This window comes from Anoplophora glabripennis, unplaced genomic scaffold (assembly GCF_000390285.2).
Source record: "Anoplophora glabripennis isolate ALB-LARVAE unplaced genomic scaffold, Agla_2.0 scaffold1295, whole genome shotgun sequence".
Classification (NCBI taxonomy): domain Eukaryota; kingdom Metazoa; phylum Arthropoda; class Insecta; order Coleoptera; family Cerambycidae; genus Anoplophora; species Anoplophora glabripennis.
In genome coordinates, this window is record NW_019417370.1 from 10741 (window position 1) to 35324 (window position 24584).

Below are 24584 nucleotides of genomic sequence, written 5' to 3' on the forward strand. Positions count from 1 at the left end.
CTCACCTATAGTAATTGAAGCAGAATTCAAAATAATTGAGATTAGGCGAGATCTCAGGTAAATAAAACAATACTAACTTATTAGCTATGCTGCAGATTATAGCTACTTATCAAATTGTCTCTGTAACAAAATTAAAAAGAAATTTACAGGAAAGGTGGGATCTTCTGCTGATCTACTGCATCACCGGAAGCTACAGACTATTTACAAGTCTCTGGAAAAACTGTCCACAGCTTTACCAATAATATATACCTGGCCAAGATCGATGCTTGGGTTTTATAAATAGACACAAACATATGCTCACAAATAGGCATTGTAGAAATATAAAAATCGTGCAGAAAAATCGGAAGTTGAAATGACTTAATATTTTGCAAAACTAGAACGAACCATTTTAGGAAATCCTCCAGAAAGAATTCTCAGTTATGATGAAACAAATTTGAGTGGAACGAATGTGGATTGAAAAAATGTATTTTTCGTAGAGGATGCAGATACGCAGAAAGAGCAATGAACAGTACAAAAAGCTCTATTTCCATAATGTTTGCTGTGACAGCAGCTGGGCAGATGTTGTTTATAAAGCAGAGCGACTTTATGATGCCTGATGGCGTATTGGTGGTCCACCTAATGTAAGATACCTACAATAACAGAACAAGTGGATGGTTCGATTCATACTGTTTTGAAGATTGGTTCAAAAAAATTAATGCCCCCTGGGCCAAATAACTAAGATGGTCCAAAAATAATATTAAGAGGCAATTTATGTTATCATTTGAATTTAAATGTTTTACAAGAAATGTCAAAAGTACAACATAATATGTTACACATTTCTTCCGACCAATTCCACACATTTGACTCAGCCGTTGGATATTACCTTCTTCAAATCTTTGAAAAATTCATGGAGAAAATTAATGACCGATTATAAGATGAGGAATCCCAGAGATAATGTAGTCAACAAAGCGACATGTCCAACGTTACTAAAACGCTTATTAAATTATATTAAAATAAATACATCTAAAGATATTAAAAGTGGTTTCAAAGCTAGTATATACCCCTTCGATCATTAATGATGAGGTTGCTAAATGCTTACCAAATCCAGATTATGCACTGTCACCCAAATTAATGACATGCACACTTCTAATTTATCTAAAAAACGTGAGAAGTCTTAATGAAACCATCAAAAAAAGGGGAAAAAAATGATAAACGTAGAACCAGTCAATCCTGTGTTACGAAGATGTCAAATTTATGAATCAAGAGAAAAAGATGATAAGTCTAACAGTGAAGTAAAATGAAACTGAATGATGAAGACGAAAAGGATACAAACAGACCAGATTAATTCAAACATTAATCTGAGGTCTAATAATGAGTGATTTAAAACATTTTCACATATGCAGAGTATTTCAAGGAGGCCAGGTAATAGAATTTTTAAATAAGGACTTGTTTTTTTCTATTTTAAATTATAAAAAATTAACTTTTTTATTGAAAAATAAGAATGTTTATAATACTAAATTTAATAGTTCTAGATATGTTTTTAGTTTATCATTTTTTCCTAATTTGTTGGATTTTATTAATATTGATAAAAGAAGCGCTACACATTCTTCATATCTTTGCACTTGTTAAGAGTACATATGTTGCATATGTGTCCAACATATTTTTACAGTTCTTTGTACATATTTCTCTATTTTTTATTAGGTTTGTACATATTTTTGTTGGTGTTTTTGTTTGAGATTGTAGCAGTCTCAAACTATCAGATTTACTCGGCCACTTAAATTGTCACGTACTTTTCGACGAGAATAATAAGTTAACGAATCGAATAGTCAAATATCTCTGATAATTTCAAATCAATCCTCAACTGCTGCAGGAACATATATTATTGGCAAATGGCAACAATAAAAAATGTTAGATTACGTGCGTAGATTATGTGCGAATACGCGTATATTTTCAGTATTTGTTGTTATTTGCAATAAAATTAAAAATAGAACATTATACCAAATAGAGAAAAAGGAATTTTTACTTTACTTTAAGGGTATTAATTCAAATAAATTCAAAATTTTTCTAAAAATACTATCAAATAAAGTATAATGTTCTTCAGTACCAAACATCTAAGTAAGATTCTTAATATCTTAACTGACAACATTGCGAAAAACAAACTACTCTACATACTACATTCCCCAAACAGCACTGCATGAATACCAGCAGTAGGGATCTAATAATAAACAGCTAGTATAATTGATTATCTAAAATAAAAATTGCTAATGCAAAATATGTATCTGACATATTGAAATTATTAAATAATGTAATCTTTCAAATAAATGCCTTATTGTATTCTTATATTGTTCTAATGTCATCTAATATTGCGTTTGTCAAAGACCAACTGTAAAATAGCCCCGAATTTTTATCGAGCAAGCTAAATTAATCTTTTATCTAGGGAAATATCTATATTTCTCTAATAAAGTAGCAAATAATTGATGAGATATTTTATTCCTGCCAATCGTAGCTTTAGGCGGAAATCCTTTTCATCATCCTCTTCATCATTCAACATGATCTTTCTCATCACCCTCCTCACTCATCAGTCATCCTCCTTTTTACCGCCGTTCCTTCTTTATCCTCCTCCTCATCGTCCACCTCATCATCCTGCTCCATTGTCTCATTCTCCCATCATTATCCTTTTTGTCCTCCTCATCCTTCTCTTTTATTATTATCCTCTTTATTCTCATCATCATCATATCATTTTCCTCATTTTTTCCTCTCCTCATCATCCTCCGCTTTCCTCATTCTCTGCCTCTTTCACATTCTCCTGATCGCCCTGCTCATCCTGCTCCTCCTCATCGCCACCTCCCCATCATCCACCTCATCATTATCCCCCATCTCCTCCACCTTCTTCTTACCCTCTCCATTATATCCACTCGCTCTTCATCATTCTTTTCCTCTTCTTCATCATCATCATTAAATTTATATGGTCACAATATAAAGAAAATATTTAATGTATCTCCTCCACCTTCTTCTTACCCTCTCCACTATCCACCCGCTCTTCATCATTCTTTTCCTCTTCTTCATCATCATTAAATTTATATGATCACAATATAAAGAAAATATTTAATGTACCTATGCTACCTTACGCCAAAAGGATCAACTGACTATTTTTAGACATTAAAAACACATTTATCAGTTATCACTGCCAAAATAGAACAAAAATAAAATGCAATTTTACTGTAGTTAATTTTTAGAATAGATATTTATATTAAGGAGGTATATCGGGTTTACTCAAATGCAGAGATGTAGGTACTTGAAATTTATATAGCGTATTACCCATCAGTGCTCCCTCTGTGCGTAATATTTTTTTGAATTTTTTTTGAATCTATATTTTGAGATGTTGAAAGTTGTTCATTTTAACATAGGTTTATATGGCGAAGATGGACGGTGCGGGTTTTTTTTACCCATAACTGAGACAAAAATTTAGAAATTGTGAAACAAAACTTTTCCATAGATAGTACACAGTATTATCTTATTTTTAATGTAATACTAATGTAAGTTTTGAACATAGGACAGCTGTATTAATTAGAAACAGAAACCAATAATTGCATTTCTGTCTGACTTGAGGATTAATGTGGCAGACGATAAAAACGAAATTGATTTCAAACATATACATTTTTCCTAAATCCATGTACATTGTTATCAACAATAAATTATCCACAACAGATGATTTTTTGTAGTTTTTAAAAAACTAGATTAATTAAAAAATACTATGAAAAAATAAATAATAGGCGATGACAACATCCATCTAGTGTGAACCTGGCCAAATATATCTAATTGTAAATGTTAGGACATCAATTGAGAAGAAGAAGAATTAACAGAGCTTCCTCATAACTCTATGATCACATTTCTGCGATTGTGCTGACTGTGCCTTTTTATATTCTAAGAAGGATTGTCTGCCCTATTAATCAAATAAAGACATATGTCATCTGTGTATGTGATGTGCGTCCAATGCACAAACATTTCACCAAATCAAAAAATATTATAATTTGTATGTTCTCTGTATTTACTTTTGCCACCCTGGCAACATTTCTGTGGACGCCCATGATTATTATTCTTTTGTATTAATGTTAATGAGAAAAATTATAGATTTTTCTCATCGATATTTTCAAATAAAATCAAATCAAATACATAAACATTGACTTTCAGTACTTTCAGTAGAGAACACGTATTTAATAAAATCTATTAGTGCAAATAGATGTCTCTATCTTTTTTAGAGTAAAGTAAGAGAGATGCAAAATACAATAAACGGAAAACGCTATTCCAATAAAATGCTTATGCATTGTGTGCATTGCTTATGGCTTGTGCTCAGAAGAGGAGAGGAACGCCATTTTATTAACCTTTTAGGCGGGGAGTTGTAAATTTGTTATTAAATATGCGGTCGAAAATGTGTAGACACCTTATGCTAAAAATAAAACAGCGTTAGTTGCAGGGTATGTAAATTATATCTGTATAATATTAAATGTGGCTGGTGGCTTTCACAATATGACAAAAATATATCAAACATTAGTTTTGTCATTTTGCATTAAATCAATTAGGCCTTTTAAAGAAAATTCTTGTACAATTATTTTATTATTTAGTACTTTTATGATTTTTAAATACATATCACAAGTTTGACATTCCACACTTAACCAAAAAATTGCAGACATAGGTAATCAAAAGTTTTTTTTTTTTAGATCACCAGAAACGTCGAATCGGTATGGAAGATGGTTCAAATACTACCGTATCAGACGTAGAGGTGTTGGAGCATGCAAAAAATGGAGTAGTGGCCCCCATAATGGCAAACTTCCCTGATGGGATAATTGCTGTTTCGAAAGATGAAAAAATAATTCATATCGAAAGTGCGAAAGTCAATGGTGACAATATTGAAGAAAATAATTTATTTGAGGATAATTCATACAGTTCAGAAAGTGATGCTCTAGTGATAGATGAAAGTGTACCTAAAAAACGAAATTCCAAGAAAAGAAGTGCACAAAAAACAAAAATTATATCCGAGGACAATTCCAATAAAGACAGTGAAGTGGTTACGCATTCCAATCCATATTTTAATGAATCACTGTTTGAATTATCTCAGTTACATCAGAATTCTCAAGACAATTCAAATAAAATTAACAGTAACGTGACAGTGGACAAAGAAGATAAAAATTTCAAACCTAAACATAAAAAAATTAAAGGCAAAAGTAAACCAAAACTTAGAGAATATGCTCAGTATTTAGGTTTGCAACCAACTGTGCAGTTTAAGTGTTCTAAGTGCGGTAGAGCGGGATTTGAGTCTTTAACGACTCTTCAGGATCATATTATTCAGTGCAATTCAGTGCAAACTGTTCAGGAAAAAATTCCTGAAAATTCTTGTTCAGGATTCAAACTAACCCGCAAAGTATTTTTGTGTTCGGCTTGTGGAACATATTACGAAAATTGGAACCTTTATATGCATATGTTAGAGTTTCATAGAAGATATATATGTTTATATTGTTTAGGTATGTTTTCTATATTGGAAGACCTATGTCAGCATATACAATCTCGTCATAATCTTGAACCAGGACATAAAAATACCTTAGATGAATTTTTCAATGTTTATAATGAACCTTGTTACGTAGTGTGTTGTGAGTGTAATAAACTCTTTAGCGAGCAAGATAATTTTTTTTATCATAATTGCATGAGTAATAAAAACACGAAGAGTAAGAAATCGATAAAACAGCAAATTACTCCAGAAAATCATGTTACAGGCGACTCTGTACAAGTAAGTGAAGAAATTCTTGCAAATGCTACTAGCACTAAGGAACTACAAGGTATTATACAAGACGCCTCTGAAAAAAAAAACATAGGGTCAGAACAAAACACTGACAATACAGTACCTACGGAAACTAACAGTCCTAAAAATTTGACTGGCATTGAAGAAAGAAATGAAATAAGTCAACGAGTGGAATTAGAAGATGATGATGAAACAGTTTCAAAAGAAGATGAACAAGATAGAGTTAGTAATGATTTAGAACATAATCAGTATACTGAGGAACTGAACTGTATAAATATAGAAAATAATACTGTTGAAGATAACTGTGTTTCAAATTTGACAGAAGGAATTCCTTTTAGTGAAACTGAAAACAGAACAGAAGAAAGTAAAGAAGACCTTTCTTTACAAGAAACTAATATGGAAATCAATGATGTACATGGTGAACCAATTGAAACTCGGAAGGTTCCAAAGTTGTCACTGAAATTACCTAAACCTGGAACTTATTCAGAACCTGACATTGAAGGAGAAGAAAGTGATGATAGTGAAAAATTAACGATGGAAGTAGACCAAATTGAAAGTGAAAATGAAAATGATGTTGATAAAATTAATCCTAAACAGGATACAGATGACACTCATGTGAAGGATGAAAATATAGACTCATCGCTCCAGATCGCTGGACCAGATATTACAATTATCGAATTACAGTTAGAGCAGCCATTAGATAAGTTTGATCCACGAGTACTCTTACAAAAATGTTTAAAAGCTACTGCATCTAGTTGTATCTATTGTAATCACGCCAGAAAAATTGCTGTTAATGGCAAACAACTAGGTTTGCATTGTATAGCTGAACATAGATTTTCAGGTGTTGTGAATAGCATAACAGCTGAAGAATTAATTCCTGAAAGTTTTGTTAACAGAATAAAAGAAAGCTTAGGTGAATTAGAAACAGTATTTTTTAATTTAGAATCAAGTTTTTCAGACGATGCTGTGACTTTTTCGCATGTATTTGAATGTTTTCAATGTCGTTTTAGTACAACGGTACATAAGGAACTGTACTTACATAACAGAAAATTTCATTCAAAAAATTTATTATTATGTATAATGTGTAAATCGAACTTTTATAGTTATAGTGAATTAATCTGCCACTTATGCCCTGGAGTATACATTTTGGATTATGATTTACAATTTCGTTGCTGCATGTGTGTAAATGATGATTTACCTTCTTCTTTTCGATTAATGGTTCATCTTAGAAAAAGGCATAATGTTTGCGATGTTTGTTTGGAAATGTGTCATACACAATATCGTCTTTCAAACCATGTATGGAAACATAAACTACATCATTTCTGTTATCGATGTGGTATTGCTTATAGAAATAAGCCAGATATTACTAGACATTTGTTTTGGAAACATGGAACTGAGAGTGTTTTATGTAAAAAATGTTTGCAGAAAAAGTGGCCCCATGTTTATCACTTCTGTGTGCCACCAACAAGCTTTGTTTGTGAAGAATGTAATGTCTCTTACACTAAAGCAGTATCGTTGAAGGTGCATAAAAGAATACACACAGATGAGAAAAAACACGCTTGTACATTTGAAGGATGCTCAGAGAAATTCATTTCCAAGAAATTAATGCTCAAGCATGAATTACGTCACAGGGAACCTCCAGAGGAAATTATAAATGAAGAGGAAAGTGAGAGAGTTACCGATGAGGCGAGAGAAGAGAAAGTGGAAGAAAAAAATCTGGAAATTAAAAACGAGGAAGAGAAGTCTGAAGACAAACCTAAACCTAAAATAGATGTTTTAGATTTACCTGAACTAAATCTTTCTGAAAGTGACAGCAGTGACTCTGAAACTGAACCTTCAGCAAACGATAAAAAAGAGGAGCCCAATGAAAATAAAGAAATAGATACAAATGTGCAAGAAATAGTAAATAATGAGAAAGAAGATAAAGAAAACAATAAAGAATCTGATCAGCTGCTTCATCAAGGAGATAATACAGTGGTTCAGAAGGAAGTAAATGAGAAAAGCGAAGATTTTGATAATCCAAATTCTGTGATACAAAATATTTGGGATAATTTTAAAAATTATCAAGCAAATAAGGAAAAATTAGATAATATGTTTAATGAGGTAGAAAAAACAGAGCCGAATCTGGATCTCGCAGTTCCTGATGTTGATCAGCTAACAGTGGAACTTGCCTTAAGAGACCATGATTATTGTGTTGACCCTGAGAAAACAGTAGATACTAGTTTAATAGAAGTAAAGCCAGCTTTGACAATGACTGAAAGTGTTGACCATGATTACTGTTCCCCAAAACCTCAAGCTCCTGTATTAGAAAAACCACCATTGGAACCTATTACAGAACAAAATAATAAAGAAGATATTAAAGAAAAAAAGAACAGTGACAGCTCCTGTAATGAATCAAGTAGTGATAGTGACTCGTCTAGTTGTTCGTGTGGATCAAATTGTTCTTGTAGCTCCAGTTCCGATAGTTCCAGTTCAACTTCAGAAAGTTCTAATTCTGACAGCTCTACAGAAGAAGGTAGGAAAAAACAGCAAGCTCGACGTCAACGTAGGAAAGAACGTGCAAATAAAATAAAAGAAAATGACACTAAAGTGGTAGATGTTGTAGCAACAGATTTACCTCCAATCGCTATCGAAACTCCAATTAGGGAGTCTGATTTAGAAACAACAGAAAGTGAAACTGATGAAGAATTTTATGATAGAGCTCCTCAAAAATTAGCAAAAAAAATATTAGAAGAGAAGCGGCAGCAATTGCTGGCTATCATGGGGCCTAATAATATGCCTAATGGCAGCTTTATTGAAAGTACCAGTAGACCGCCTACACCTCCTGCTGGTGTTGAGGAAGAGGAAACTAAACCAAAGAAAAAGTCCAAATCCAAAAAACGTAAAAAGAGAAAAAGTGAGCGGAAAAATGAAATGGAAATAGATGTTAAAGAATACACAACAGAAGCCTCAAACATACCTGTACCATCTTATTATCAGTACCAACCACCAACAGTAGCACCTATAACCCTTTCTCTGTCACGAAATTCGCCAGTACCAAATCAGTCTACAGTTCCCCCAGTGCCAACATCTTACCAGAAAGCTCAAAATGAACCTTCGTACATTAGACAGGACTCATCTGATTCCAGTTTAAGAGCCTCAAAACGTAGAAGAGTACCCAATAAATTTTATGGATATTCTAGTGACGAAGATCAAGATAAAGTTCCACCATCTATTCCTAAGTGGAGAAAGACTGAAGTAGGTGCTTATTGTATAACTTTTTTCTTTTTTTTTAATAGCTGCAGGCTGTTTTAATATAAATTGATTAATTACTTTATAGCTTATACATTTTTTTGGTGCAACTGATCAAATAAGGGCAGGAAGGCAAGGTGTAAACATTGTTTAAAAAAAATTTAATTTAGACCTGGCTGTACAAAAATTACTTAGTAAAATTAATTTCCCATTTCACAATCAGATTTTTTGTAAATAAAATGTAGGATGTATTGTCATCACTATAGTAGGATCATATTCGATGCAAAGTAATAAATCATTGCATGTCAAGGGAACCAATGAAGTACGCCTTTAAGGGTTTTAGAAATTGAATAATTTCTTTATACATTATGAAGGGACGAGGGGATCAGTTCAGGTCTGGCACCCTTTAGTTTAATTGTAATTTATTATAAATCCAATTTGTTTGCTAAATTCCACATATGTACTACATTTTACCTCTGTACGCGCCACTGTTGTTTACTTGTTTTTTGGAAGCGCTCTCTAATCGACGGCAAAGCTCACCAGGTTAGTATTTGACATATAACCGACCAGTTCGTACACTCGATGCACCTGGGCGACTACAGCTACTACCAGAACACAGTGCGTATGCAGCGGTATTTCAGATTTTACATTGAATTTCATTTTAAATTTGAAATGATTTATCTTACGCCTCCTAAAAATGATGACACGATTTTCCTTTGATAAAAGACCGACACATTTTGCTCTACTTTGCATCGGATACGATCCTACTATAGGTAGGTACCTAATAATTTAAAAAAACTCAGTTTTCGAAAGTTTTAAATGGAGTGTTTCTTATTAACATAATAAAAAAGGTGAAAAACAAATGAAAATGTCGATGAAAACAACATCTTTTTAGAACTAAAGTATGCAGGGGAATAGAAAGTTAAAAAATAATTGTGGTTTCCTTAATAAATATATGGAATAAACAGCTTCAGAAAAAAGTCACAGATCCCTTAATTATAAAATGACAATGCGTTTTTTTTTAAACAATGTTTACTCTCCCTTTCTTTGAGTTGGTTTATCTTAAGTAAACATATTTTTGAAAAATTTTCTGTAATTGGATTATCTTGCAGCAAATTCAGAAACTCAAAATTTTCAACAATTTGCAAAAAAAAAATTCCTCAATGCGATAACAGTTCCTGTGGTCTGCCACATATACCTACTCTCCCAGTTTATACGAACACACTGTATATTAAAACCAAGATAACTTTAGTTTATTTTTAATCACCATTAATCATTATCAATATTCATAAAATTAGAGAATATTTAAATTTCTGTATTCTGTACTGGAAACATCTTTCTTAACTTCAAATTAATTAAAGTGTATGGCAAAGATTCAGTGTACTTTAGAGGTTATAAAGAGCTATTATAAATGTTTACAAGCCACGTGACCGCCGAGCTCAGACGACCAACATTGCAGGGCTGGAGTACCAGCCCTGCAATGTTGGTTGTCTACTGCACCAGTAGTTAACGAAAAATTCCTAAATCTTGGCATCACTAATATTAATGATTCATTTACAATGAACAGTAACAAACCGTTATGCCTACGCTGGAGATAATGTGATAATGTGGTTGAATAGAATCACGTGACAAATTACACCGATTACAGCTTGTGAAACAATGTTGTCTTTCAGTGTAATCTTGATCTCATTGTTTTAATTTTACCGAACTTTAATTGCCAACATGAAGAAAACAAAATTACTGTTCAAAACAAAATTACTGGTTCCGTGGCTTGTAATCATTTATGAAAGTTCTATATAATTTGTAAATGAACCAACACAGGCAAGTTGCTTTGTTTAGCAGTTAGATGACATTAAAGTTGATAAAAATTTTAGTTTTTCCAGATATACAGTAGGTTGGTTATTACAATTTCGTTTTTAGTAACTGACTGCATATTACAATCCTTAAATTTGGTTTTATTCAGATTAATTTTCAGTTTGATTTACCCATTAGTTACTCACGATTTCATTGGCCTTTGGGACGTTAAAAGGAATTCGGTATACTAGTACTTGTGTATAGGGTGTTCAGTAAAAAATGAGACATACATTAGTAGTAGCTGGCTAGGGTCAAAATAAACCTTTTTAGATCACGTTATCTCACTACAATTTTGCTTCTTTAAAAAGTTATGGGTCCTCAAACATTTTTTTATTTAAATTTTTCGAGATGGCTCTTACATTTAAAGATATTTCAATGAAATTTGTTGTATGGGAGTTTTTCGGGTAGTGGAATCTGATATGAGTGTATTTTTTTTATCTAAAACATAGGGGCCGCTAAGAATACCTTTAATAGTTTTTTCCATATGTATTTAGTACAGATTTTGCCAAAACAGAGATGTTTTATGAAACTTCACTTTATCTACTGTAAAATTTCTTTATTAAAATTGCAACTGAATTAAATATTTTTTATGATTTAGAGTAATTTACTATCATTCAAAGGTCAATACCTTCTGGGATATATCTACTACATTCAAAAACCTTCTTACCAGATGCTGACTTTTTGTAGTGGTATGTTAATCTAAATTGTAAATATATTTAACAGCAAATTTAGCAAAAGAGTGGCTTTTACTTTTATTAGGATAATCTCAAATACTCCCCCGTAACTGATAAATGCAGTAAAAAATAAATAAATAAGTTCTTCTCTGGAACCGACATGCAATAAATATAACTTTTTTTCGGTAAATGCAATGGAATTTCATAAAACATGGCCGTATTCTCAAAAATCTCTACCACAAAGGAAATACATATGACAAAAACAAAAAACCGTTTAAGGTATTCCTAGTAGCCCCGATGTATTAGATAAAACATGTGTTTGTTCATATTTCACTAGCCGAAAAATGCCCAATTTCCAATAATTTTCATGAAAGACCATGCAATTACAAATTTAACAACTTTATATAATTTTTATTATTAAATAAATAAAATTTTATAAGATAAATCAAGTTTGTATCCAAAACATGTTGGTGATAACGAATAAAATAATTCATTATTCAAAAACCGTTAGGTATACAAAAAATTCACATGAGAAATAAACTTGAAAATAATCCCTGCTTTGATGTTAAAATATGAACTGAATTTGTGGTACTATCCACCAAAAAAACTATTAGTACAGTCATTGAAGCTTTTCACCTCCGAATTCTTTGAAACTGAACCGATTGACTTGAAATTTGGCAGATAGTCAGAGAAAAGGTCAATGAATATTAGTGACATAGCACCGATTGACGCTTTCACCCTGTTGGGTGTTGACCCCCTTCTCGGGGGTGGAAATTTTTTTTTTCAAAAATAATGCTGGAAATCGATAGAGAATTAAATCTTGAGCAAAAAATATTCGAAGAATTTTTTCGAGAAATCAATATTTTTTTAGTTATTCATGATTGAAAACTTGGAATTTTGAATAAAAAAAAACAGCGAAATATGGTTAGTAGAAGGGGACTTGTTTTGGGGGGAATACTCGAATCGATGTATTCAACGTCAAATAATGGATAATTTTACATGTATAACGCTCTAGGAGTTTTTTGTAGTACTCAAAAAGACCTTCAAAATGAGCACTATAAAAGTTAATTAGAGCAAAATTGAGCAAAAACAGATGGGTTGCTCATATTTTTTAAGGAAAAATGAGCAGTAAACGCTGTACCGTTTCCATCAGAATTAAAATTAATCGTAGACCCTTTACAATTAGTTTTGTTTTAGTGTTTTTCATACGATCCTGAAGTTAGACCGGTTTAGAATGCGTATTTTTTTAATAATGTACGGTAAAAGTTGAAAACGTATTTTTCATTATTCAAAAAAAATTGCCTTATTTATATAATAACTCTGAAACTATGAAAGATACGTAAAAAATGATAGACAACAAAAATGTAGCTTTTTTTTCAACAAATATTTTGCTTTTTTTTTTCCTATAGCATAAAAAATAAAGGAGATATCGCCGCTTGAAGTATCCATTTTAGTGAAAAAACGACCTGTCTCGAGCCCTTCGATCCTTTCCCTTTAAAAAACGAAGGACTTAAAAGGTTTTATATGCAAACGATCTTACAGCTCTTGAAATTATCTTTAAAATGCTTTTTTGTAGGATACTATAGCTTCAAAATTAACCGAGTTATGGTAAAAAAACCAATGACATTTTTTCGGAGCAAAATAGGCTTTCTCATTTTTATATATTATATATTATATTATACAAATAAAATAAGTAAAAAAATTTAGTGTGATTATTTATATGCAGCGTAGCAATTTTTTTTATGATTGATTATATTTAAAAATCGATCATAATAAAAATATTTTACATTAATATTGGTAAAAGGGTAGTTTATAAGAGTTGAAAATGGAAAAAGTAAAATATTCTTTCATAAACAATATAAGGGAATTTTTATTTTAAATGTTTGCACAATTATAGCATTCTAAGATTTAAAACGTAATTTTTTTAGCACAGGGGTGGTTTATAAGGGTTGAAAAGTGTTATGAGATACAAATTCTTTCATAAGCAATGAGGGAATTTTTATCAATACAGGGGTGGTTTTTAGGGGTTGAAAAGGAAAAATTCTTTTATTAGGTATAAGGTAACTTTTATTTTAAATAATTGCACGATTTAATCATTTCAAATATTTAAAAAGTAATTTTTTATCATTATTTTTGCATAGGGGTAGTTTTTAAAGATAAATAAAGGGTCGAAAAGATCAAATATATCATAAAACATGTTCGAGAACATGGAACATTATTTAATCTTTGTGCTTGAACAAGATTTTTATCAATAAAGTGCTTAAAACTTAATTTTTTCACTTAGGGGTAGTTTTTACCCCTAAAACAAAAAGCGTCAATCGGGCTTATGTCACTTTTGACCTTGAGCCGAAGATGAGCCTTATTCTAAATTTTCATGCAAATCCATGCAGTTTCAAAGAATTTGGAAGTTACAGCAGATTTTCAGCTTCAATGACTGTACTATATGTATACAGGGTATCCCGTTCATGTTTCAAAAAAACTTGTGTGCAAGTTCCTCATGGAAAAATAATAGGGGTAGTTCATGTAAAGTTTTTTTCTTAGACGCCCTGTTTTCGAGATACAGTGTGTTGAAGTTGTTACTTTCCAAATGGTTTTCCTTAATTATCTTTAATTCGGCTAAAGACAAAAATTTCAAAATTTGTACACGAGTAAACATCAACATTGCTTTAAGAATAATGTGCAAACGGTTTCTTTCTGAAAAGCAGTGTCGCCGATACAGGGAACAGGAGGGGTACAATCGAAAAAAAAATATGTTAAAAGTAATAATTTATTACATTTCCAAACGGTTCTGTAAACTCTAAAACATACTACAAAAAAGGTATACTTGTTGAAATTCGGTAGAATGTACCATTTTCGAGAAAAATGGAGTTGCATAGAAGAAAATGGGGGACAATTTCAGTATCTACAGTAGTATTTCGAGTTTGCACATTTATTTAATTAATTGCCATAATCTTTTTATTTTGATGTACTTTTTTAAATGTTAGTTTACAACAAACTGAAACTTAAAATAAATTTTATTTATTTTTTTGTTAATAAAATGTTTTACAATTTAACTGGTTCATGTGATACGTAAGAAATTAAAATTACAGTCTAAATGCAAATACTGTTGGTAGCTAAATGTCTTCAGCTCATTCAATCCTCTTTTAATTTAATATACAGTGTAGGAAAGTACCGATGGTCTATCAGAAGTTACGTGAGAGCGATAAAGTAAGCCATTGAAATCCATGTGATAGACAAGTAATGGCTATAATGAAGGCGTCTAATAGTCAACGCCCATTTCGCTCTTCCACAAATAAGAAGCTCTCACGTAACTTCTGATAGACCGTCGGTACTTTCCTACACTGTATTGTTAATGTACTTGTGCCGCTTTATGTGAGCAAAAAAAAATGCAACTTCATTTTTCTCGAAAATGGTACATGCTACCGAATTTCGACAAGTATACCTTTTTTTTGTAGCACCCTTTAGAAGAAACCGTTTGCACATTATTCTCAATGCACAAGTTGATGTTTACTCGTGTACCAATTTTGACATTTTTATCTTTAGCCAATTTAAAGATAATTAGGTAAAACCATTTGGAAAGTAACAATTCAACACACTATATCTCGAAAACAGGGCATCTAAGAAAAAAACTTTACATAAAGTACCCCTATTATTTTTCCATGAGGAACTTGCACACAAGTTCTTTTGAAACATGAACGGGACACCCTGAGGGGTGAGTATTTTTTCCAGTTTTGAAAATGCAATTATTTCGGTTATTCAGTCAAAAAGTGATATTTACAAATAGTAACATATCATATTAATTTAAATTGCAGAAAGCATTTTTGTTAAACTTGATATACAGGGTGATTCACAAATGATGCCCAAAAATGAAACCTCGTATTCTTTGGTGAATTTTAAGAAGAGTCTTTCGTATAAAGTTTTTATGTAGGACGTTTTATAAAAAAGATACAGGGTGTTAAACTTACAAAAAAAAAATTAAATAATTTAAAAACTAGTAAATGAAATAATTTGAAATTGGGCATAAGTATTTATGTAAACAGTGTCCCAAATCAGAATTTTTCCTAAAATTTAGATGGCCGAGGTACAGGGTCAGGATGACAATCATTAAAAATCTGTGCTGCCTGCAGTTCACATTTATTATTCTTGTAGAACAAACTAATTATTTCCACTTTTTCAGCAAATGTATAAACTATTTTCACGAATTGGAATTCAATCGACTTTGTGATGATTTTACGGGATATTGTCTCGACAAGACAAGGCGAGATGATATTGTCTCGTTTAAAGTAAAACAGGTAAAAAAGTTGAACTGATAGAGTATGAAGTTTTTGTATTGACAGATAAACGAAAAATTTAAACAGATTTCTTTATTGAGAAATTGCTGAAAAATGTCGTAAGCTAACTCCCGAAATGCTTCGGATTTTATTATTGATTGGAAGCAGAGGGAAACCAATTTGAATATTTAATAAAAGGTCCTTCTTTCATTCATTAATATTTAGTCTTATTCTTTAAGTGATGATTTTATTGTCATATCCAAACTAAAATTTGAAAAGTCGTATATCGTCGTGAGCAGAATTGAAAAAGCTTTAAAATGGGGGTACTTTTTGCCCCTATCTAAGCGGTAGCTTCCAAGACACCAAATCTTACTCTACCACGTGTCCCCTTGAAAAGAAAATCGACGTGTTTCAGGTTTTTATTTTTTTTTAATTCCGGTATTTTCCAAGTGGGAAGTTTTAATTGAAACACCCTGTATACGAATTTATAAATAAGTATTGGTATTTGATTGTTGGGTTTAATAATTCAAAGAATAATTGTAACATTGATTTTTTTCTACGACATATTTTATGGTGCTTATTTTTACCTATTACATCTTACTTATGTCTAAAGTATCCCAACAGAAGTTTTATTTTCGGAAAAATGACATGCTGTTTAAGTAATAACCGATTCAAATAATTTCTGTATCCAACGAATCTAATATTGATGAAATTTCTTTAGGTACCTCAAGCACCTAGGTCACCCATGGTTGTGCCCCCTATTACAATTAAAACTGCAACTCAGCCAATACAACAACCAACGGTTGAACCAATATCTATTCGTACGGGAACCCACTTAAGTGACTTCCGAGTTCAAAGGCCTACACCTAAACCTATTCCACCTCCAGTTCATTTACTAAATCAGAGACAGTTGGAAAAGGACAGTGCTACAGAATCGAATGACTCTAGTTCTGAAGAACAACCGGTTCTGCCTAAGCCCAACCAACCTCAGCTATACTGCTACTGTAGATGCCCTTACGATGAGGTGTCTGAAATGATCGGATGTGATGCTAGTGATTGTGCAATTGAATGGTTTCATTTTGAATGTGTAGGTATTATGGTACCCCCCAAAGGGCAGTGGTTCTGCCCCGACTGTAGAAAAAGGAAACAACAAAGAAGGGAATTGCTCCAAACTTAAGAGTTGTAAGAGATGTACTGGTTTACCAGTTTTTAGCTTATACTTGAAATATTTGTTGGTTTTGTTGAGTTTTTGTTATTCTTTTGGTTTTCCCATTTAGAATTTACGTGCATGTTGATTTTTCTGATCCATTGTTATAATTTTAATATGCGAAGATATTGTGGATATGAAACGTTTTTTTTAGTAATTTTGATATACATTGAACATCTGTATTAAGTAATATAAAAACCAAAAAAATCCTTAAATAAAATTAATTCGAAAAGTTTCAGGTAATTGTTCAGTTAATTGAATTAAATAACTATTTATTTTATATTAAGAAATACCTAATAAAATACATAATTTGAATTTGATGATCATTCGGAATGAGAAACATGTAATGAAAATGCCACTATTGATAATGCCAAATAAATGGTGATTATGTAATAAACAAATTTTTTCTACTCTATGTGATCGTATTTATCTGAAATTAGTCTTATGTAATTTTGTATCACATTATTTACTCTATTTTTGCAGAAGACTATGGTCCTGCGTTGAATTGAGATATTTCAACAGACTGAATAAATTATTTTAAGCAAGAAGTTACATATAAAGTATAGTAGTCTCAATTTTAGATATGCGGGTTGTTGAAATAAGAAAATTTATCACGTTTTCTGAAATATCTCTAAGAATTTTGACGCAAGTTGATGAAATTTGGAGTCACTGGTTTATCTAATTAGAAAATGAAGAATTGAATATTACCAATAAATATAAAAACTATTACCATGTGAATTTTTCTATTGAATGATTTTTGATACAAAGAAAGATTTATTCTCATGACTGAAATAAGCACGTTGAATTAGAAAATCCACCCTTAAGCGTACTCAGGGGGTGGAATCATCCCCAAAAATAGAGAATATCAGAAATAATTGTAAAAATTCCAAAGAAAATATATTAAGATAATTCACATGCTAATAGTTTTTATATTAATTGGTAATATTCAAATTATTCATTTTTGGCATTTTTTCAACCCCTAAGTAGGGGTGATTTTTAAAATTTTCAAAATACTAAAAGCTATGCTCATTTCAGTTTTTTACGACAAGTAATTTGCGACCAAAAACATATTTTTATGTATTTTTTTTTAATCTCTGCGAATAGTGAAAACAAGCGAAAATCACAGGTTTTTTGTGGTCACTCTTTGCTAAGTTGACTTACAAATATGTTAACCAGTGACTGAGATAAGTTATGTTAGCACTACCAGAACCATCAGAATTTCAACGCCACTGTTCAGTATTTTGTAAATTCGAATAGTATTTTTAACTTTGCATTTTGTTTGAAGAATGAGCCATTGTAGTAATACAATTTTTTTTAATTGTAAAATGTAAAATAGTTCAAAATATTTGTTCTACTTAAATAGTTCATGGAAATTGTTTTCTAGATAGATAAACATTTATAAATACAAATTAATGTTAGAAGTCTAAAAAATCATTGGTGTAGAAATGTCTAATTTTCTAAAAGCATGTAATTCCTAAAAAATATTAAAATTTCTATGCCAATGATTATATTAGTTTATATTTAAAATTGTGTTTCTAATGGAAAAGTTCCATAAACTGTTTTTGCAGAACAACCGGTTTCAGAGTAGCTATAGTAGAATATTGATTAACCGTGCACAGATTATACGTGTGGCGGCTAGAGGTTTATTTTTGGAAGTTTTTATAATCTTTTTTATTTGGACATGTGTTATTAACCACTGAAGAGCAGTAAATAAGTTTGGTTAATTTAAATTATTTTTTGTTTTAATTATGTTTTTTTTTTCAGTCGTTACCGACTATTTTTTGGTGCATTTTTAAAAATGACAGCAATTACAAAAAGCAAGGTACAAAAGACATATATGTAAAATAATTAACTATTTTTTATTTACTTTTAACTGTATAGTTAGCTCATTTTAAAATTTAAAAAATAGCACTGGTAATGAAAAATTTGTAGAATATTTAATGATGTCTAAGATCTGGGACTCCTGCGGTACTGACCTCTCATACTTCTGTCACTGGTTAATGCATTTGTAAGTCAATTTGATGAATTTTTGTTTCTAGTTTTGACAAATCAGTGGCCTAAGTTTCATCAGTCTGTCGGCTGCCTCAGATATTTCAAAAAATGTTTTTTCTGTTTTTATTTTCCTAATTTCAGCAATTTTCACTATGACTCATATTCACACAAAACTTTTTAGAAAATAATTTATTTTATTACCTGTAGAAGTTTCCCCATTAACCTGGGCACATATTTTACTAAAATATTAACGTCTTATTTTAATATAGGGTGTTTGTCGTTATAATTATTTTCTATATTTTTAAAGGTTGAAAATTACATGCATTAAATTGGCAGGATTATGAAAGCTATTCTGCTAATAGTTTTTTAATAAAGGGTAAATTATGTAAATAAAATTAGGAGAATGTTCATAATTTCCATGATATTCGAATATTATTGGTTTGATAATACCTAGTATTTCTGCAGCGAGTTTTACAAAATCGGAATGTGCTGTCGCATATGTTAATTTGCAGACTGAATGAAATTAATCATTTTGTAACAATAACGATGGAACCATATTTAAATTCTACTTATTTATCATTTTTATATATACATTTTATTATGGTACTTTTTTGTTATTTAGAGTGGCATTTTTAGTAAGTTTTCATTTTAAAGGTTATTTTTTTTATTGGTGAGGCTATACAACTGGTAAATTGTGTGTAATGGTAGGTAATGCAAATCTGACATGTAAGATGTTTTAAATTTAGTTCATGTAAATACATAAAACTTGTACCTGTACATAGATTTATAAATAATACTTAAATAATGTGATTGCAACTTAAATTTTATCAAATAATTAAGTGATATTTGTGTTTTTGTAATTATATGTTTTCCCATTTTTGTCATTGTATTATATAGACAATTGCCAAATTAGTCCTGTAAATGTGTAAATATTTTTTTAATATGTTGCTGCTCTCTGTATAGAGAATTTTCCAGTTATTAGAAAATGTTAGTGTTAGTTCTGAAATAATCTTATATTATTTCAGACATTCTTCGATGTACATTTCTCATATGTGAATAAAAATCTCTCGGTATTTTTTGAAGTTTCATATATGCTGTGAAGTAAGTGATACTATGCAAATGATAGCCTTGCAACTGCTAGGTGTTGACCGACTTATTGGAAGTAAAATTATCAGTTGTCAGGAACGGCAGGGTCAGTAGTTCTGCCCTAAATTAATTTAGAAAAGGTTGGTGCCATTATCTCAAGCCTATAAAATAATAGTGATGAGCACCATGCAATAAAAACCATTTGAAAATATTCTGAGTTTGCCACGTGCACAGCCCACCCCAGAAAGCCGGGTGCCCACCCTAGAAAAAAATAGATCCAATAATATCGTCTTTCTCATATTGGTAAATCGCTAACTGCGCCACCTTAGATTTTGAAATATTATATCGGTAAGTCATTGATTGCATGTGATTATTTTTTTTTAGAGGCCTCCGTAGAGCTTGAAGCGGCCTTGGGCCTACCCGAAGCAAAAATTCTAGCTACGCTCATGTTGCTAGTGCAATACTAATTGGGACTATATTATGCCACAAGTAGTATTGAGTTATACCAGCAAGTTTACTAAGTAGTAAGCATGTTATAAATAGTTATCCAAAATAAAACTAAAAATATAATTCTAAATATAATTAATACAAAAACACACGTGATATATTGAAATTGTTAATGTAATCGTTCAAAGAAATATCTTGTATTTTTATTATCATTCTGTGTGCCATGCATTTGTTTCAGTGATGTGTTAGATAGGTACTTATGATAATAGTCTGGGATATTTTAAACAGATCAAGATACTGAGATACAGTTCAATTTTCATTGGAAATCAAGGCTGTAACATCTTAACTGCTTTCTTCTATCTTTTCAAAATTCGTAAGAAATTCGGAAAAGCATCGAATTTGGCCTACCCTGTCAACGTTTTAATTTTGGGAAAAATTTAAAAAGCATAATTTCAGTACCTTGATTCATATGACATACAGGGTGTTTTTCAATCTTGACCATTTTCTATTATAGTCTATTTTTTATTTGTAAAAAAATTATTTTTGTAAATAGTTTTTTTTCTTGTAATTACACATCTTGATACAGTTAAATGTACCTTGGATATGTCAAATGTATCAGTTATACGAGAAAAAATTTACAGAAAGTTATCATAAAACAGTTGAATTAGAAAATAAATTTTGATATTTATATTTTGAAAAAAATATTTTACATATACATAGGTACATGTACATTGTTTGGAAGGATATTTATTGCCGATTTGAAAAATTTTAAAATAGTGTTCTAAGTATATAAAAAAAATATAACATATTACAACTGAAAAAACTGAAAGTTATAGAGAAATATCGAGTATAATGTTGGATTGTATGAAAAAAAAAAACGTGAAAAAAACCTACAAAATTTAGATATCATAAGTAGAAGTTATAGAACATCATAGAAAACTTCAAAATTGATAAATATCCTGAATCTCTTATGCCCGTTTGCACCGTTTAGAATTTAAGCCAAGTTCAACTGAACTTGGTTTAATTTTAAAACTAGGTTTTAATAATCAGCTTTTGCACCACTTACTGCCGACTGTAGATTAAATTAAACTGGGCTTTAAGAATACTGTTTAGGGGTTTTATTATGCTGCTCACTTATGTCCAATTATGTTCCAAAAAAAATATGTCAGTCAAATTCTCAAACCTAACGTATAAACCTAATTTACTTTATTGTGATAAAAGATTTAGTTAAACTTATGTTGCACACTAACTATTTCTTCTGGTTTGGTATTTTTATGTATCTCTGATAAAGCCGAGCTATTACAATTGATACTCGTACAATTATTCTGGACACTGTTGATATGTCCATCCCTGAAAAGTCCGCAATGGCAGGCAAATGGCCAGCACAAGCATGGAACCGAAGAGCAGTCAGCAATTGTTGAATAGGAGATACACTATTATTCCTAGAAATACAAAATCATATTAAGAATAAAAGCTTTTTATAACTCCAAAATTCCGATTGCCAGCTGCATCGTGTTCATGCCGACGTGTTCGTAAAACTTACATGTCACTTGGATATTCCAACTGCTCTTCAATTAAAGTTAGCAGATGCAATGTGGTCTCTTTTGTCAACCTAATTCTGCGGAAAAAAAGTTATATTGTCTAGATTATGAAATAGATCATTTCTAATATATATTTGTCTGGGAAATCCAGTCTATAATTTCGTGAATATCAAAATCATCTAATACATCAAAGTCAGAATCTGAATCCATTTTAAAGTTCTCAATGATGTCTTAACACCACTCACTCATTCACAGTCAACAGGAAAAAGGAAGAAATACCTATTAAAAAAATTATAACTAGCAACTAAGTAGGGGAGAGTGTTGTACCTTGGGTATGCGTGTACCTCGGTCCATTTGCTTTTAATCATTGTTTACACATATCTACAGGCCGCTGCATATGACAAATTGTTCACTCCGAATGTAGATGGTGAGAAAGTATTGTTTTGACATTCAGATTTAAGTCCCCTGAAAATTGTGGCTGTCGTTATTTTGTAGTAGCAAATGTAAATATTTTACTCATCATAAATCTAGAATCATCCGCTTTACTGGTAAGCATTTTGTTTTTTTTATTATGCTTAGATAATTAATAAAGCTTAGCCGTTCCTTTAATAATAATGTTTATTTTTTTTGTCAATAAATATATTTACTTGCCTGAGCTTGTACCTTGGACCGTAACTAGGTCCTGTACCACGAACCGGTCCAAGGTACGGTACCCCTTTGTCGTCAATAATAAATACCGATCACTTACTTTATTGAAATAACCGTATTCTTCAAATTTTGCATTAACCATGCCATGCAGCAAAAAGGGAGTTAAAAAAAAACACCAGTAAATCAACATAATATTACGTGTCATTAATAAAGTGTTAAATAAGGAAGTCTATTCCTGAAGCTTCTCGCACTTACGATGTTCCTAAAACAAAACTGATCAGACACCTAAGCAAACATAAAAGAATGGAAGGCTCTGCAGAATTTCAGTATCAAGCCAATAATAAAACGAAACAAGTTTTTTTGGTCGAAGAAGAAAATAGCCCGACAGAATATTTGATTACAGCTGCCCATCTTTATTATGGTTTAACAAAAATAGAAGTTCGGTGCCTTGCCTACCAATTTGCAGTAGCAAATAAAATAAAATTTCCACCATCGTGGACCAACATAAAAAAAAAGAAAATATAAATATGTAATAAATATTAGAGAAATATTTGTTTCCTTTTGTATTTTTGTTTTTTTTTTAATTATATGTTCTACATTGTTTTATGTATGTTTTTAGTTTTATTTTTGACTGGACTAAGGTACACTAGTATTAGGTCCGAGGTATCAGACCAAGTTGTACCATGGTCCATTTTGTAGAAGGTTGAAAAAGGAAAATTTTTTCAATTAATGTATATTTAAAAAACAACATAGCAGATGTTTCAATTTTCATATCACAAGTTTTTAAGTTAATAAATAAAAAACTTATATTTCCTAATGTGAAAAGTATCCCAAGGTACAACACTCTCCCCTACTGTCAATAGTGTCAATTTACGTTTTCTCATTAATCCAAGTTTAAGTGGTCAAATTTGAGGGTTTAAATTAATCCTAGATTAATCCATAGATTTGAAACGGTGCAAACAAAATGTTATATTTTAATCCAAGTTCAGACTTAATCCTGGATTAAACACTACGGTGCAAACGGGCATTAGACAAATCAAAATACAGGGTGGTCTGAATTTTATGCAGGAAACTTCGAGGGCAGAATAGATCTCTTTAAAATAATATGTGTTTGCCTTACAAACATTGGTCTGGAACAGCCCCGTTTTAGAGATACAGGGTGTTGAAGTTGTTAAAAAAAAATTAATTTTTGTTTATATCTCAGGAATCTCAATAAAATTTGGTGTAGATAATGTATGATAGCAGACCTTACATTCCCTAAAATATGAGCTTTAAAGGTGGTGTACAACTGGACAGGGGTCACCTCTTTTTTTTACAAAAAAACACACCACTGCATTTTTTACAAGTCATTGTAACAGATTTATATTCTAATGCACAAAATACGTAAAAAAATTGACCAAGTTTTTCCCTAAGATTCGCCGTTTTCACGTTATTTATACCAATACAATCCCTTTGTGGCAGACAGTTCTAACCATAATATTACAAGAATATTTATGTTTATGCTTAAAAGTAAGTGCAATTTGTAAGCACATCAACAAAATTATTTACACTTCTTATTACACCACCTGTGAGTGTTCCTGGCGTGTTTAAGTTTTCCCTGAAGGCCTAATACTCTTTACAAATAAGAACAATTTAAATCAAAATAATAATAAAAATATATTTACCAAGCAACAGCAACTAAACAAGAAACAAAATTAACGTTACATATTTAAAATTGTTCAAAATGCGAACCACCCACATCAATATATTTCTGACATCTTCTATTAATGGAATTAATTGGAGCTAATATCGTGGTGGTTTTCTTTTAATTCATTACACCCGCCTTCTATTCGTTGCAGTAGTTGTGGTCTTGTATCTGTT

At 31.1% G+C, this 24584-nt stretch overlaps 1 protein-coding gene across 1 annotated transcript; it reads left to right on the plus strand.

Moving 5' to 3' along the window:
- The first annotated feature begins 4316 nt into the window (after positions 1-4316).
- On the plus strand, positions 4317-17763 carry LOC108915416. Its single transcript, XM_018721442.2, has 3 exons — positions 4317-4454; positions 4698-9010; positions 16525-17763. Exons 2-3 carry the CDS (start codon positions 4721-4723, stop codon positions 16978-16980), a joined length of 4746 nt encoding a protein of 1581 aa, XP_018576958.1. The 5' UTR covers positions 4317-4454; positions 4698-4720; the 3' UTR covers positions 16981-17763.
- The last annotated feature ends 6821 nt before the right edge of the window (positions 17764-24584 follow it).

Excerpts from the sequence above, each read along its gene's own strand:
- LOC108915416 (XM_018721442.2), top strand. The coding sequence starts at position 4,721 with ATGGAAGATGGTTCAAATACTACCGTATCAGACGTAGAGGTGTTGGAG. Across the intron at positions 9,011-16,524 it reads CTAAGTGGAGAAAGACTGAA|GTACCTCAAGCACCTAGGTC; the intron begins GTAGGTGCTTAT and ends AAATTTCTTTAG.